At 35.9% G+C, this 16,484-nt stretch overlaps 1 protein-coding gene across 3 annotated transcripts in view; it reads left to right on the top strand.

Moving 5' to 3' along the window:
• Positions 1-1,841: 1,841 nt before the first annotated feature.
• Positions 1,842-16,484, top strand: part of Cog2 (conserved oligomeric Golgi complex subunit 2) — a 437,003-nt gene continuing 422,360 nt past the window's right edge. Inside the window, exon 1 of one of the 3 annotated variants that reach the window (XM_090399142.1) lies at positions 1,842-2,016. In XM_090399142.1, coding sequence (XP_090255268.1) covers positions 1,954-2,016 — 63 coding nt within the window. In that variant the 5' untranslated portion in view covers positions 1,842-1,953. Of the gene's footprint in view, positions 2,022-9,783; positions 9,886-16,484 lie in introns of those variants that run through there. The other 2 variants (XM_090399141.1, XM_090399143.1) reach the window with 2 other exon arrangements.

Consider the following 16,484-nt stretch of genomic DNA (forward strand, 5'->3'; position numbering starts at 1 on the left):
AATAAAATAGAAATTAACTACAAACTCCCTTGATGGATGGACTCCTTTTGACAAAAGAAAAATTGAAACATTCATCAGCTACAGATATTTCTGATACTATATATACTATTTCTGAAGAGTTAATTTAGCAAAATCTGTTAAAATAATAAATAAATACTTCCAGTGTTTTTTTTTTGTGAGTTGTAACCCCTCTATATATGTAAATAGCATATTAAATAACTGAAATTTTAATGTTACATTATTACATAAAATATTACATAAAAATCTAGTAGTTTTTTTGTTTTTTTTTCAGATTTAGTACCTTTTTCCTGTTTTCCTGCATAAGTTGGTACAACATTTTTTTGCTGGGTGGCCACCCTGACCGCACAGTTCGCACACCCATGAAAACGGCCTTGATTGGTAGTCTACGGTTTCCTTCAGATAACTTTAGTGCTGACTTCTGGATACAAACGAAAGCATTTAATTTTCGTTTCATTTTATTCTTTATAAAAAATGTACAGGTAACCCTCGTATAACGCGGTACTTATACAACGCAGTTTCTATATAACGCGGTCTACAAATTGTAGTAACCCTTGTTCAACGCGGTTTCGATAAAAATACAAATTGTAGTAACTCTTTATCTCTTCATATATTTTTCACCGCGCGACTTAATGCGCTTTCCTGGCAGTAAACGAAGACAACTTTCAACAATAAACACTTTATACGGTAAACAATTGATGTACATGCAACCTAAAGGGCATTTCCCCTAAAATAAATTCGTTGCTTATAACTACATGCGTGATATGGACAGACGCAAATTTAACGAAAATAAAATCTGATGTTTAAAAATCATAAGTGTGTTAATCTCAAGCTTTGCACTTTATTTCCTGGTGAGTTACATATGATATGTAATGCTTTTTATGTAAAAAATTTATTTTTATAGTAATGGCCACATAGAGGGCTTTTGCGATATCGTTGAAAACGAAATTAGTGAATTAATTGATGGGGAAATAGATTTAAATTAGGAGGAACTGATACAATTAATAGATGACGTCGAACCAAATAGCGCGAAAAGTTCTGCCGAAGATTCTGATTGTGATGAATCCGTTAAAGAATTCAGTTTAAAGAAATTAGCAGAAGGATTGGATTTGGCAAGAAAGTTAGGAAGTTATTTACAGGTAATGATCCCTCAATGGAGAGCTCAGGAAAATTCACAGCATAGTGGTAAGCAAGGTCTTATTACTGACTTCTTGATAACTAAATCAGCCGAAGTATGCAATGAGAATTATGCAAATGATTGCCAAGAGATTTCAAGTGATGACGATGTCCGGCCACTCGTAAATAAAGAACATCTACGAAGTGTTAGTTTTGAAGACAGATTGCCAAGAGATTTCAAGTGATGACGACGTCCGGCCACTCGTAAATAAAGAACATCTACGAAGTGTTAGTTTTGAAGACAGCGATGAATTAAAATATGCTGTTAATTTTATTTTGCCTAAAACATCATTTATGCATTATGGGCAATGAAGTTTATGTACAATTTGTATTTTTATAAGTTTATGCTATGTCTTTTGTTTAATAGTTTATGCTTTCTTAATTTATATGAATTACCTGAATTAAATAAAAATATTTTTTGGTGGATATATCATGGTTATTTATATAATTAAAAAAAAACGATTTCGAACATAACCCTACTTTTTTTATGTGATCTGAGTCTCGCCTAACGCGATTTATATAATGCGGCATATCTGTGGAACCTAACATCCGCATTATACGAGGGTTACCTGTAATTTCAAAATTATTATAACAGGAAATTAATTCCTTCTCTTATGTTTTCAAATGTGAACACCAGGTGTTTCTGATACGCACGGTGCCAAGTGGAACAACATGCCAAAATGTATTGCTTCCGATGCGACGTGTTTTGGAAACTTTGACGAATGGGCGTAACGTTGTATTATCTAATGATGGCTGAAGATGAAGTTCTACGCTTGCCGTTCATTGAAACATCGTCTCTATGCTTTAATAAAGGAGAATTTAGTAATGTAATTATATATTTGAGATAGAATACTTTGTATGTTTTCTGTGTAATGCCTTGTTTATCTGCTAAGTGCCCAGTAATTCTTTCGTCAATTATAGTTCTTATGCTCATAACGAATAAGAATGTAAATTAATTCAAAAAGTCAATGAAGTGCTGAAACTACAACTGTATCAGTATATGTTTTCGCATTCAGGGTAGAACTTCTTACGAAGGGTAATTGTAATTCTTAGTTACCGTATACAGGAAGCGCTTTGATTAGCTTTAAACTATCTGTTGAAGCATAAGTGTAGGAATAAGCCTAGAATAATAGTATTTTTTTTTTTTTAAAGTTAAATGGTAATGTAATACTGTGTGCTTTGCTTCTTATTATTTATACCAATGGGGTTTCATCTGATGACTTGGAAGTACAGTAGATGTTACCTTATTATTATTAATAACAGGCCTCCATGGAGTCAGCTCATCACAGGAAGTCCTACTCTCACATGTATAGCTCATCATACCTTGACTTAAATGCATTCACTCTGTCTGCACTCACCACACTCAGGAAATGCATTCCAATTGCCCATCGCTCTCTCTCCATGCAAAAAAAATCTACTCACCCAAACCTTGCTCACATTCACTTTATACAGCTTCCAGGGATGGTCCCCCCCCCCCACACCCATCTCCATATATTCTATGAAAAATTTCATAAATGTTAATCTCGTAGTTACCCCCATACCAACTTTTATACATCTCGATCATGTCCCCCCCCCTTTTCTTCTATCCACTAAGTTCTGTAATTGGCATTGGCATTCTCTCAATCTGTCCTTATATTCCACATTTCAGTGACCAAAAACCAAGTTACTCAATCATCTCTGAACTCTCCAACATCTCATCATCCTTTTGAAAACCTGGTGACCAAATCTGTGCACAGTAATCCATATGCGGTATGATCAAAGTCTTGTATATTGGAATCAAGACATCTTTACTTCTACATGTCAGCATTTTCCATATTATTCCCATAATCCATTGTTGGCCTCAATTTTAACCAGATGTTCACAAAACTTCGATTCCATAACCACCATAACCCCCAAATCTTTTATGACCTCCACTTTCTCTAAAATATCCCCACTGATCCTATACTCTGCATTTTATCTTTGCTTCCCAAATTTTAAAACCTTACACTTTGCTACATTAAATTGACATCCTTACATACTCGCCCATTCAGAAATTATTTAGCTGCTCTTGAAGCTACAATATCTGCCCTACTTCTCATAATTCTCCCTAACTTTGCATTACCTGCAAAACTGTATCTCACCATTTAAGCTCTTTCCTTTACATACAAATTAAACAACAATGTCCCCAAAACAGACTCCTCAGGCACACCACTAGTTAATTTCCTCTTCTGAGATATCACTCACAGTACACAAACTGGTGACACCTATCAAACAGCCAATATCCAATCCACTGTACTAATCTACTATCCAACACCATCTGTTCCAATTTAACTACTAGTTTGTCATGTGGTAAACTAACAGAAGCCTTTGTAAAATCTAAATGTGCTACTGTATATGCATCCTCCTCCCATCCACTGTGTTCCTCACCTCCTTATAAGTAAGCAGGCAAACTGATGCTGTCCATTAAAGAAAATTCTGTTGCTGTTGTCAACCAGTTCTTAATCCTTGTCCTCACTAGCTTCTCCAGTACCTTGATCCCAACTCCAGATAAGCTGATTGGCCTATAATTCGAAGCCTTAATCTTATCACTCCCTTTATGAAGCAGAACAATTTTGCCTTTTCGCTCCTTTGGAACTTGGGCTAATTTAAGACTCATGTAAGTTACAGCTGTTAACTTCATGGAACATTCCCTCAAGAAATGCAGTGATATACACCAAGTCCCATGACCTTATTGATATCAAGTTTACTCCATTCCTCATACTTCCTACTCATTCTAACTGCTCTCAAGTTCTTCATTATATTACATACACGATCCTTGTTCCTTCTACTGGCCACATATTGAAAAAAAAAAAAAAACTTTAGGATTTCTTTTAGCTTCATTGGCCAACTGCTGCTCATACTGCACTTTTGCTACATTTACAAAGCAAGTCGCCTTCCATTCTTGATCTTTGTACTCCTCATGTAACTGATTATCATCATTCATCTTGTGTCATCTCCACAATGCCTTTTTCTTTCAGATTGCATTCTTCACATCTTCAGTTGTCCATTTTACACCTACTTTATTTAATCTTCTGACCTTTGACATACTCAGTCATTGCCTCTGCCAGATACTTTCTGAATAGAGACCAAGCAGCATTGATTTTCTTCCCATCCAATTCTGCATTTCATGATATTGCTACAATCCATCTCCTGAGTTTGTCATAATCATCTTATAGTTCCACATATAAAGTGGGTGTATCACTTTATGTGGAAAAGTCTTGGCATGGCTGACCACCACCAAACTGATCACTTCATGTTCACTTTCACCAAATGGAAGATGATGTGACCATTCATTTACCACATCTTATTATCAACAAATCTTCATGGAGTCAAGAGACTCATTGTGGGAGATCCTACTCTCACATGCACAACTCATTATACCTCGACTTAAATACATTCACTTTCCCTGCCCTCTCCATACCCTGGCAATGTATTTAAATTACCCTCCATGCAAAATATCTCCTTAACCCCCCCCATGTTCACACCCACTTTATACAGCTTCCAGGGATGGCCTCTCATTCTCCCCCTGTCTCCAGATATTCAGTAAAAAATCTTAACCAGATTAATTTGATAATTATCCCTTACCAACTTATACATCTTGATCATATCACAAGGTCTGTAATTTGCATGTTCTCAATCTGTCCTTGTATTTCACATGCCAGAGAACAGAAACCAACATAGTCAATCATCTCTGGATCCTGTCCAGCATATCATCATCCTTTTGAAATCCTAGTGACCAAATCTATGCACAATAATCCATATGCAGCATGAACAAAGCCTTGTACAATGGAAGCAGAACATCCTTACTTCTACACATCAGTGTTCTTTGCATCATTCATATAGTGTACTGAGTTGCCTTCATAGTTTTAGCAAAATGTCCATGAAATTTCAAGTCCCTATCCATCACCACCTCTAGATGTTTCATATCTCCCACCTCTTCTAAAATATTCCCTCCAATCCTGTACTCTACATCCCATCTTTGCTTACCAAATTTTAAACCTTATGCTTTGCAATATTAAATTGACCCCTCCACACACACACACACACACACACACACACACACTTGCCCATTCAAACAGTCTGTTTAGGTCTTTTAGCAAAGCTACAACTACTCATAACACTTTCCAACTTTGCATTATCTGTAAACAGCTATATATCACCATTTAAACCCTTTACAATGTAATTTACATACAAATTAAACAACAGTACCCCCAAAAAAGATTCCTGGGATATCACTCCCCTATACACAATCTGTTGATACCTACTAGACAACTAATCTTTAATCTAATGCACTAATCTACTATCTAACCCCACTGTTTCATTGTAACTACTAGTTTGTCATGTGCAATCTATTGAATCCTTCACAAAATCATCTCATCTTCTCATGAGATAATCAATTCCAAGACCCTCAATCCACATGTGATCTCTGTTATACTGCTTAAGGTGGTTTATTCTCAAAAACTCATGACATTCATTCTATTATATTACCATAACGGAAATCACCCATAATGATCACCCTTTTCTTATTGGCTGGACCAATTTGCCTAAGCATTTCCTTCTCACTGCCTTCCACATAACACAGTAGCAACACCCTACTAAAGATTTCAATCTGTCCACCTCCACTTCACACCTTACTGCTTCAAAATTACTCTCAGTATTTGCTCTTTGCATCTCCACCCTTGTTGTGCATGATACCTCTGCCATCATCAATAGCACACCTGCTCCATTTTTGCTTTCTATGACTTTACAAAAGACTAAATATCCCTCCATCTTTATTCCTGTCAGAATGTCTACCCTGTTCAACCATGCCTTACTTATACCAACAATTTTTAGCCAAATGAACCACCAATGCTACAATTTCATTTCTCCTTGTTTTGAATACCACTAGCATTATACACTATCTCATTTCTTTCTATAACAAGTCACTAACCCCACTTCTCAATAATGACTTCTCCACACTTCCCTCCCCTTGTCTATTCCTGTCTATCATCGCTGATATTATACTCCTTTCCAGGCCTAAATGTCACCCCCCACATCCTTGTTTATCTCAATTCTTTCTTGCACACTCACACCTCCACTCCTGAAACCATCATCTACACTTCTCACGCAGTATCTTCCTAGTCCAACCTGATCTCTCCAATTTCCCTGTCCACTCTGTGTTCTTTCTCTCTCATTCTCTTTACTCATGCCACTCACCTCTCCATTCCCAAACTCTTCTGCCTTACTTTCCTGCTCTTCTATAACACCTCTTGCTTCCTCAGGTCTTATATTCACTTAACTAATTTTCTCTTGCAGCAACAGTTTCTCTAACTGAAAACCATCTCTTTTATATAGCTCTATCTAGATCTCAAGTTCATCTTACGCATTCACAAAATGAACTCCTTTCTCCTTGCACAATTCTACTAGCATACCATTCATAATCTTCGTTCTCCTTCTCTGCTCATCATTATCATACCTGTGCAACATGCCGACTACCTTACCTACCAGACTTATCTTTCTCTCTCCTTAATAGCCTCATGACATCCCTCCTTACATTGTTACCAGCCATATCATTTGTTCCAACTACCAACTCTTTTGTTTGTGTATTCCTCTTATCCAATGATTCAATCACCCCAATCATTCTACCTTCCAGAAAACTGACCTTGTGCACCTTTTCACTTTCCACACCTCTCATCATTGATCTCTATATTTTGCCACTCTCAAATTATTTGATATTCCTTTCAAATCTTTCATCCCATTCTTCCTCACAGTCCCATGCAAATCCATAATTCTCCTCAGTTCATTCCTCATACTTTTAATCTTTGCCTCATCATTAAAAACTTGGCTTTTATCTTTAATCCTTTATCCAAGTGTGAGCAAACAAAGTTTGTGCCTGAAAGTATCTTCAGGACTGGGGTAAGGTGGTGCAACTCGTTGCAAAGGTGGAGCAAGTTACCAACAACTCCTGTCTCAGTATCTCCTATAATGCAAAACACATCTCCTTGCGGATATGTCTAATGTTATGCATTAAGGGAAGGGCCACTACCCAGACTAGTTGCGACCTTTATTGAGGTCTCTTCAGTGGGAACCAGGCCCAAGTTGAGATACCAGGCAGAAGCATTAGCAGGTCATCTCTACCTATAGGAATTGCCAAATGGTGTGCCACCCTTTTTTAATAAATTACTCTGGATTTAGAGAAAGATGTTGAAATTTTATTTTTCACTTGGTTAGAGTATAGTAAATTTAGTTTAATCCTTTATCCAAGTGTGAGCAAACAAAGTTGTACCACCTTACCCCAGTCCTGAAGATACTTTCAGGCGCAAACTTTGTTTGCTCACACTTGGATAAAGGATTAAACTAAATTTACTATACTCTAACCAAGTGAAAAATAAAATTTCAACATTTGGCTTTTATCTCTTAATTTACTTCTCATTGCCATTTGCGCTAATCGTATTTTCACTACATCTACCTTCTTACTGCCACTAACTTGCCACCAGCTATGCCTGCTCTCTTACTACTCTATGCCGCTACTGTTATCATTCAAGCACTCATCCATACTGACAACTCTTCTTATTACTGTAGCTACATCCACAATCTTTTGTCTACTGCTACTCACATTCATTGATGTCTCATTATTCTAGGTGATGCAAAGAAATAAATAATACAGAATAAACCTTTATCAAAAATAGATTGTTATGCATTAAATCAAAATTTGAATTAATATTGTTAACCAAATAAAATAATTCATTATTATATACATCTCCAAGTAGCTCAGCAACTCATCGCAGTAGGGCTTAACACAGCCCACCTTTCCCATTATATACTTCTCAATCAACACCCAGTGGCAGTAATCTCCATCACCACACAGCACCATCCGATACCTCTCGAGATTACGAGTTCTCTTTCTGATTTGCCTACATGTGGGATGATAAACCAGAGTTTCCTGGAGAAACGTCTGCTACTTCCATATGAAATCAGTTAACTTGCCTTCATCTGAAAAAGACCATTTAAAGATTCCTCTTGTTGTGATGAGAATCAAAATCTCTCCTTTCATATCGTAGTGCAATTTGTCTCGTTATTTTGTTCTTTCAGTTGCGCACTGTAGTTGCCTTGTTTTAAATAATTATACAGTATGGATGTGTTCAAATAATTAAGCCTTTGGTCATCCTCTTTTTGTACAACAACTATACTGTTCTGGTTGAAGTTGAAATCCAATCCAAATATAACTTTTTACTGTCCTAATTTTAGCATATAATATGCACATTAACCAACCTGTGTATGTATTTCTACTATTATTATTATGTGACACCTCTAGGAAGGTACTCTACTCAACCACATCCAACACACCATCTTCCTTATTTAATCCTCCAACTACAGCACTACTACCATCAGCATACAATGCCATCACCACCACAGATTTTTTTTTTTGTCTGTGAACTGTGTCAATGCTTATTGCCTGTACCCAAGATGAAAAGCCCAAGTTTCCAGGAGAAAAAAAAATCTTGCTACCTCCATATGAGATCAGTAACTCACCTTCAGTTGAAAAGCCCACATAAAGATTCCTCCTGTCATGATGAGAATCGGACTCTGGTCTTTTCCACTGGAAAGATGCAGTGTCCTGTTCTTCCACTATGTGATTTTTAAAAATGACATAACCTTTTGATTAAAACTTCAAATTGATATCGAGGATATGAGGAACACTTTTCTAATAAGTTGTAACTGAACGTGAGGTAGGTAGGCACATGTAATCAGACATAATGCATGCACCTCCTTGATCCCTATTCATTGTTAATTTGATTCATTAGCCCCTCTCTCTCCATTTATGTATTTATTTATGTGGATAATGTTCTCCTGACCACCATCATTCCTCCACATTCTTCTTTTATAAACTAGTAACACAAGGTAGCTGCTGGTCAGCATCCATTTTCAGTTTGGCTTCAAACTTATCAAACCATCTTTTCTTCCTCTTTCATTCCTTCTACCTTTGTTCTTAGGAATAGCTTCCCTCATGATGACTACAACTAAATTTTTCAAATAAAATCTGTTCTTCTTGCTGCCTTTTTCATACTGCTGTGGGTCTGCAGCATCTTGTGTCTAGTTGTGATTATAAATTACCACCCTTGGACTTACTCGACTTGATTGAAAATTTTGTCTATGTCTGACTCACAAATGAAAGGTAGCAAGACATTTGCACATCAGAGTTGAGTAAAGGTAAGAAGAAAGAAAAAATTAGACGTTTCTTGAATAGTTGAAAGTTGTCTGTAGAGAATAGCGGTTGAGGCTCTGACAGAGATAGATGGAATGAAAGAACAGGATGAGAATTTGATTTTATGCTTGAAAGTGAATGGTAAATGGATGTTGACTAGCAACTGCTCTTGTTCTTGCAGCCTTGGAAGAAAGTCGAGGAATAATAGTGGCCAATTCAGTCACACATTGACCTTAATGCGTGACTGAATTGGTATTGATACTGTTATTGATACCACTGATATCGCTATTACAGTATATTCTACAAACTTTTTCTTGTGTACCATTGCTATCATTTTGCCTTTCACTTCTACCATTAGTAAACAATCTTCTGTTTTTTCATTCCAGGATGTCAATTGAGAATTGGTATTCTCACCCATTTCCACATGACCATTCTGTTCAAATCCTTGTGTGTGAAAAGGGGACTAAATATTTTCTCTGATTAACAAGGTAAAGTTTAAAATACAAGTAATGTTTGGGTTGCTTCGAAGTCTTTAAGTAGGATATATGCTAAACTTGGTGCAAATGATATTCTTTATGGTTTACAACAGTTAAGAATGCCAGGATTGATAGTCTTCAATATATTGCATCACCCTATTATAGGCATTAACTAGCATTATATATCTAGTGTACTAGGAGAGAGCAGGTGCTGTATGCTCATGCAGCATACCCTCTTCACCAGTATTTGACATATCTACATGTCTAAACTGTATAGTTCATTTGCATCTCTTTCCTGTTGAAGATTTTTTTTTTTAAAATTCTCTATCAGTGCAATATGCATAACGAAATTGGTTTCACTAACCAAAGTGGCTTTGTTAAATTTTTTTTAGGTAAATTGAGTGGATTTGTGACTGAGAAAGAAATTTGGGGAGGGGGGAGGAACCTTTAATATGCCAGAGGAAGCTGAAATGAATGACATATTAAGTCACATGAAAATAAGAATGAACATTTTCAATTTTTAATTTGCCAAAATATCGTTCCTCCAGTGAAATCTCAAAGGTTCAAGAATATCCACATAATAATAGCATAAAATTAAAAACAAGTAATAAAAGATCAAAATGAAATTAGGATGAAAGTTACTTGTCTTTTGGTTTTATGTATGTTGGAAATAATATTGTGATGTACAGCAAGTGATATGCGGTAAAACACTATCAAAAAGTTCATTGCTTCCTGCCAAACTTTGTAGGCAGTTGAATCCAGGCTTGCTGATTATTATTATGGGCAACTCCAAGGAGTCCTTAGACTCATCGAAGGAGGACCTAAACATCATGTCAAGAACTATCCAATGTTTGCATAGTATCTATCATACTTTGCTTTGAACTCATTCACAGTCATGGCACCCACAACACTCTAGCAATCTGTTCCACTCGTTCACTATTCTCCCAGCAAAAAACCAAATTCTAACACCCTTGCTAACTACACTCTTACTCAGTTTCCATGGATGGCTCCTAGTTCTCCCACCAACACACACCTCAGTAATTTGTATGTCTCAATCATATTACCTGTTTTCTGCCTATCAACCAGTTTCTGTAACCCACAAATCTTCAACCTGTTCTTGTAAGGTTCTTCCATAGAATTGCTATCACCTTGGTCACTCGTCTCTGGATCCTCTCCTCCTGATCCTCAAGAAGCCTTGGCTTCCAGATCTGCATGCAGTAGTCAAGATGAAGTCTTATCAAGGTTTGATAAAGAGACACAATAACCTGCTTCTCTCTCTGCTCATCAAAGTATTCTTCAGTAGCCAAGTAATCTGATGAGGTGCTTTAGCCACTTTTACTATGTGTGTCCCCTAAACTTTAACTCCCTATCCACTAAAACTCTCAAGTCTCTGGTTTCATCAGTGTTCTGGAGTACAGTTCCACCAATGTGGTATACAGCTGGTAATCTTTTCACCCCAAAATGCATAATCTTACACTTTGCCACATTAAACCACAAAGGAGAATGGATCAATTCTCCTTTGCCCAGTTTGCTAATCTATCTAAATCATTCTGCAAAATTTTGACATTATCTGTATTAAGTATTGCTCTATCCAACTTTGTACATCAATGGCAAACAACTGAACACTTCCCCTCAGATTCTTTCTTATATTGTTAATGAACAAATTAAACAGTAGCAGTTCAAGAACAGAACCCTGCGCCATGCCATTAGTTGCAGGCCTTATTTCAGACTCTACTCCTGAATAAACTATTCTCTGATATCTCTTCATCAACCACCCTTCTATCCATTTCACCAGCCCAGTATCCATCCCTATGTGCTGCAGTTTACTGATGAGAATTCCATGTTGTATTCTTGTCAAAAGTTTTGCAAAGTTCAGCAGTATTACTGTAAACCCCCCCCCTTTCCATTATCCAATTCAGCTATCACTGTATTATAAAATTATGAGCAAGTTACTGAGCATAACCTATTCTTCACAAAACCATGCTCCCCCCCCCCCATCAGTATCCCATTTCCATCTGTCCATTCTTGTATTTTGCTATTTACTAACTTCTCCAATACTTTAATAACTCCTGATATGCCGATCAGTGGGTAATTTGCTACATTAGTTTTGGAGCTTCCTTTATGCAATGGAACTATTTCCATCTTGAGAACTTTCTATCTCCTCAGGGCTAACCCAGAACTGAGATTTAGATTAAACAATATGGTCAAGGCACTGACAATTCTCTCATAGTTTCATGTCAAACTTGAGCTGGTTTACCATCCAATCCCACAGTTGTATTCACATTAAGGTTCTGTAATATGCTGTGCACCTCCATTTCATTTACCTCAATTCCTGTATAAGCCTTTGGCTCTCTCGCTTTCCTGCAATATCACCACCTGGATGATACACTCTTTCAAAGTGTTCACTTAGTAATTCTACTATTTTGACTAATTTAGTTACCTCCCTACCATTGACATGAATACATAATTTTTTTTTTTTTTTTTTCATGAAGTAACATGATACTCGAAACTTGCAAAATTTTTGAGCATTCAGGATAAATAAAATAAAGAATTTAGCTTTTAGTTATTGTTTCTGATAGTTGATTTTGAATTATAAATAGCATTTCTAATTCTGTCAGTCTTAAATAGTATTTTGATCTTGAAATATTTTTTTTTTTTTAACCAATAAAATTTTTCTTTTCATTTATTCAGTCTGATTAGACATTTGATTTACAAAGCAAATAAAATAAAAAGAAAAATTAAAAATTTTTCTTTTCATTTTATTTCACATTTTATTTCACAAAGTTGAGTGTTTGTGAAATTGCTCTAGAGGAAAGACCAAGCTGTATGGTAATAGTCACCACTGTGTATGGTAAATGAGTTTCAGTGCCTAAAGCATTGTGACCATTATTGGTCACAATGCTTTAGGTATCAAGTGGTCAAAACTATCAAGTGGTCAAAACTATCTTGGATTCTAGTTACTTATTCACATATGACATCATTAGATGCTGTGTGTCTCTCCCATACCTCATAGGGTTTTCGGAGTGAAGCATTCTGCTAGAAAAATTGGTACGGTCTCAGATTCCCTTTCTACACAGAGTTAGCAGGACTATCACAAACATCTGTGCCCATAGTAGGATTTGAACCTGCCTCTTGGCTAGAGAGTGGATATGCTAACCACTCGGCCAACCAGGCCAGCTTTGGACTCCAGTGTAAAGTTTAATTTCTTCCTTCCACCTTTAGTTTCCATCTGCTATGAAATATTATTTTATTATTATGATTATCCTGGACCTTTATGCAGTCATGAGACACACTGGAGGTCCATATTAGACAATACAAAGTTTCACACCACAACTAGTAGCATTTCCCTTTCCAATTTTATTTCTATAGAAGAGTTTTTTTTAAGATATAAGAACTCTTACACATGATATTGAAAGTGTTACTCTAAATATCTAGAATTTTACTTTCTTAGCAGGTATTATGGATTGAGTTCTGAGCATTTCTGATCAAATTATCTACTCCAGGTACCTGTCCACATTTCAAGTTCTTGATTACAGGTAGTCCTCGACTTATGATGGGGTTCCGTTCCAGCCTCTCCATCGTAAGTCGATTCCGACGTAGTTGAGGACTTTTGTTAATTCTTGATTTGTTTGATTTCTGTTATAATATTTTCATAAATTAAGTTTCTATATAACTTAAAACAGTGAAAAATGTCTAAACTTACATAAACATGTAAGTTTAGACCAATAGCAACTAACGTGCCGAAGGCTGTAATAAATTAGAAGTGGATAAATCATAGCAGCGGCTATCTCTTATTGGTGATAGACTTTGCTTGTCGACTAACGGCGATGTTGCAATGCATATACAAAAGCAATGTGATATACTGTATGTATGTATATGCTGGTGGCAAAGTTAACTTAGAGAATTTTTAATAATAATTTCTGATTGCAAAGTTAAATTAGAGAATTTTTAATAATTTCTGATGACAAAGTTTAATTAGAGAATTTTTAATAATAATAATTTCTGGCGACCAAGTTAAATTAGAGAATTTTTAATAATAATAATTTTGGCTGTCGTAAGTGCGAATCGTCATAAGTCGAGGACTACCTGTACTTATTTAACTACAAAAATACTGATGTGTACTTTTGAATGCAATTACTCCACACACACACACACACACACACACACACACACACACACACACACACACACACAATATATGAATACTAATATATAGCCACATATCGATACCATCAATACTTGAATGTATTCACCAGTATATGAATGCTACTTTTCAGAATTATTTTAGATTTCCCTGGAGATGAAAGAATCATCATAATACCTGCCATATTTCATCTTGAACTTGTCAAGTGTAGTGCACTTACTACTTGCCCTATAGTGCATTTTACAGTCTGCAAAAAATTTTGTAGCTTTCTTTTTGCTTATAGTATCCATCTATATTTAAAACTTATAGGGATAACCTATTGCTCTCCTACCATCTGTTTTCCTGTGGAAAATGTTTTCTCTTCATCTGATAAACTTTTCTTGCCACTTAAATGTTCATCATATCACCTCCCTTCTTCCACTTTTAAAAGCTAATTCACATTTTAATCCATCCTTAATCTAGTCTTGACAAAATATGTGCCAACAAACAATTGTTATTGTGATATGATTTGAAATTTGTAATGTTGATCATATTCTAATGTTATGATTTGTAATGGAATTTGAAATGTTGATCATCATGATATCTTTGAAATGATAGTAGACAGTATAATGAACCAAATGATAAAACTTTTCAGCTGGCATATATTGATATCACTGCTTCTAGATGTGGGGAAGGATTTGCTTAAAGGTCAAAGCCAAATAACTGGGAGTAGACCTCCACATCGCCTTTCAGGAGTGCGGAGAACCAACTGGGGATTCTGATGTAATGTCCAATCCTCACTTTCATGTGGTATGCCCTGTTAGTAGGTATCTGCTGGGTACTGAACAAACTAGGATAGGTTGGCAATTTGGGACTTAGCTGACTAAATTGTGCTCTCTATTGGCTTAAACCACACATGCATATGATGGTATGATGAGATTTCATGTCAACTGGCATGTCACTGAGTTAAACAAGGCCCCTTCTGTTTTCGTCAAGTAACCAGGTGAACAGTGAAAAGTCAGCTACTGGAACAAGCTCTAAATCAATATCAAGAAGAAGAATTAATCCATCTTCAGAAGAACTGAGGAGAGGAATCATCAATATAAGGAGTATTAATGGAAAAGGAAATCGAACTTGCAGAAGAATTGGAAAAGTACCAAGTGGACATAATTGTCATTCAACTGTTTTCAGACAATAATGATCATGGAATGGAAGTTTTAGCAATAACATTCAACACTAGACACAAAGGTAAACTACTTGATTGGAAGGCAGTTTCAGGTAGAGTTATGTGGGCAGCTTCAAAATGGAGAAATGGACAATGAAACTTATTTGTGTCTGTGATTCCCACAGAAGGTTCTTGTGTGGAATCATCTAAAGAAGAAGTGGAGGAATTTTTTGAGTCATTAAAATATGCAGCTGACATAAAGAATTGAAAACTGGTCCTTGTTGATGAGAAATTAATCTCACCAGGCATATAGGAATATTTTGGCAAAATTCAGAGAAATAGGCAAAGCTAATAATAGTGGTAAGTATTTACTGAACTTCTGCTCGGAACACACACTAGTCATTACTAACACCATTTCAATATAAAGATGTGCACAAGTTCATGGAGAGAACACAACAAAATAAGAAAAGTCTCATTAACTACATCATAGTTGATAGTAATATCATCATGCTGGTTCAGGATACAAGAGTTTACAAGAGGATTTGAAATTGGAAATGACCATTACTTAGTTCTAAGCATGATAAAAATGGATATCACATTAAAAAGAACAGTATGTAAGAAAATTTTAAAAAGAATTAAAGTTGAGCACCTTTTACAGATAAATTGTAGACTCGACTATACAACCATTATTGAAGAAAAGATGAATCACATTGAAAACAAGAACCAAACCTTGGAGTCTCAATGGCAAACTGAAGAAGACATTGATTCAGCTAGGGAGGTATGTGGTGAAATTGTCTACAAGGATAAAAAAATAAGAACACCATAAAGAAGCAGTCCTGTAAAAGAAGAAGGCATACCAAGAGTTCCTAGCAAATAAGTCTGCAGATATCCTTAAAGTAGATAAACAAAAATCATATAAAGACTGGTAAAGAGTGTGGAAAATAAATATCAGAAAGGTAGCAAAAGTTATGGATGCTATTAGAGAAGCTTAGAAATGGAGGAAATATACTGTAAAAGGTATCAAAGATGATAAAGGTGACATGAAAACTGAAGGTAAGGATATCTTAGATGCCTGCAGTAATTACTTTGAAAGATTTAAACGAAGCAAGCAGCGACAGAACTATACCAGGAAAGTTTCAAGAGGGATACAAAGAGGAGTACACAATCAATACTTGAAGTAGAAAAACCATCAGAAACTTGAAATGTGGAAAGGCAGCTAGATTAGATGATAGCTGACCAGAAATGCTTAAACATGGAGGTATAAAAGTTTTGTTTTAGCTACACTTCATAATTCAGAGGGCCTGGACAGAAGATTGAATTCTA

Source organism: Typopeltis vanoorti, chromosome 10 (genome assembly GCF_054136105.1).
Source record: "Typopeltis vanoorti isolate ZY-2024b chromosome 10, IOZ_Tvanoo_1.0, whole genome shotgun sequence".
Classification (NCBI taxonomy): Eukaryota; Metazoa; Arthropoda; class Arachnida; order Uropygi; family Thelyphonidae; genus Typopeltis; species Typopeltis vanoorti.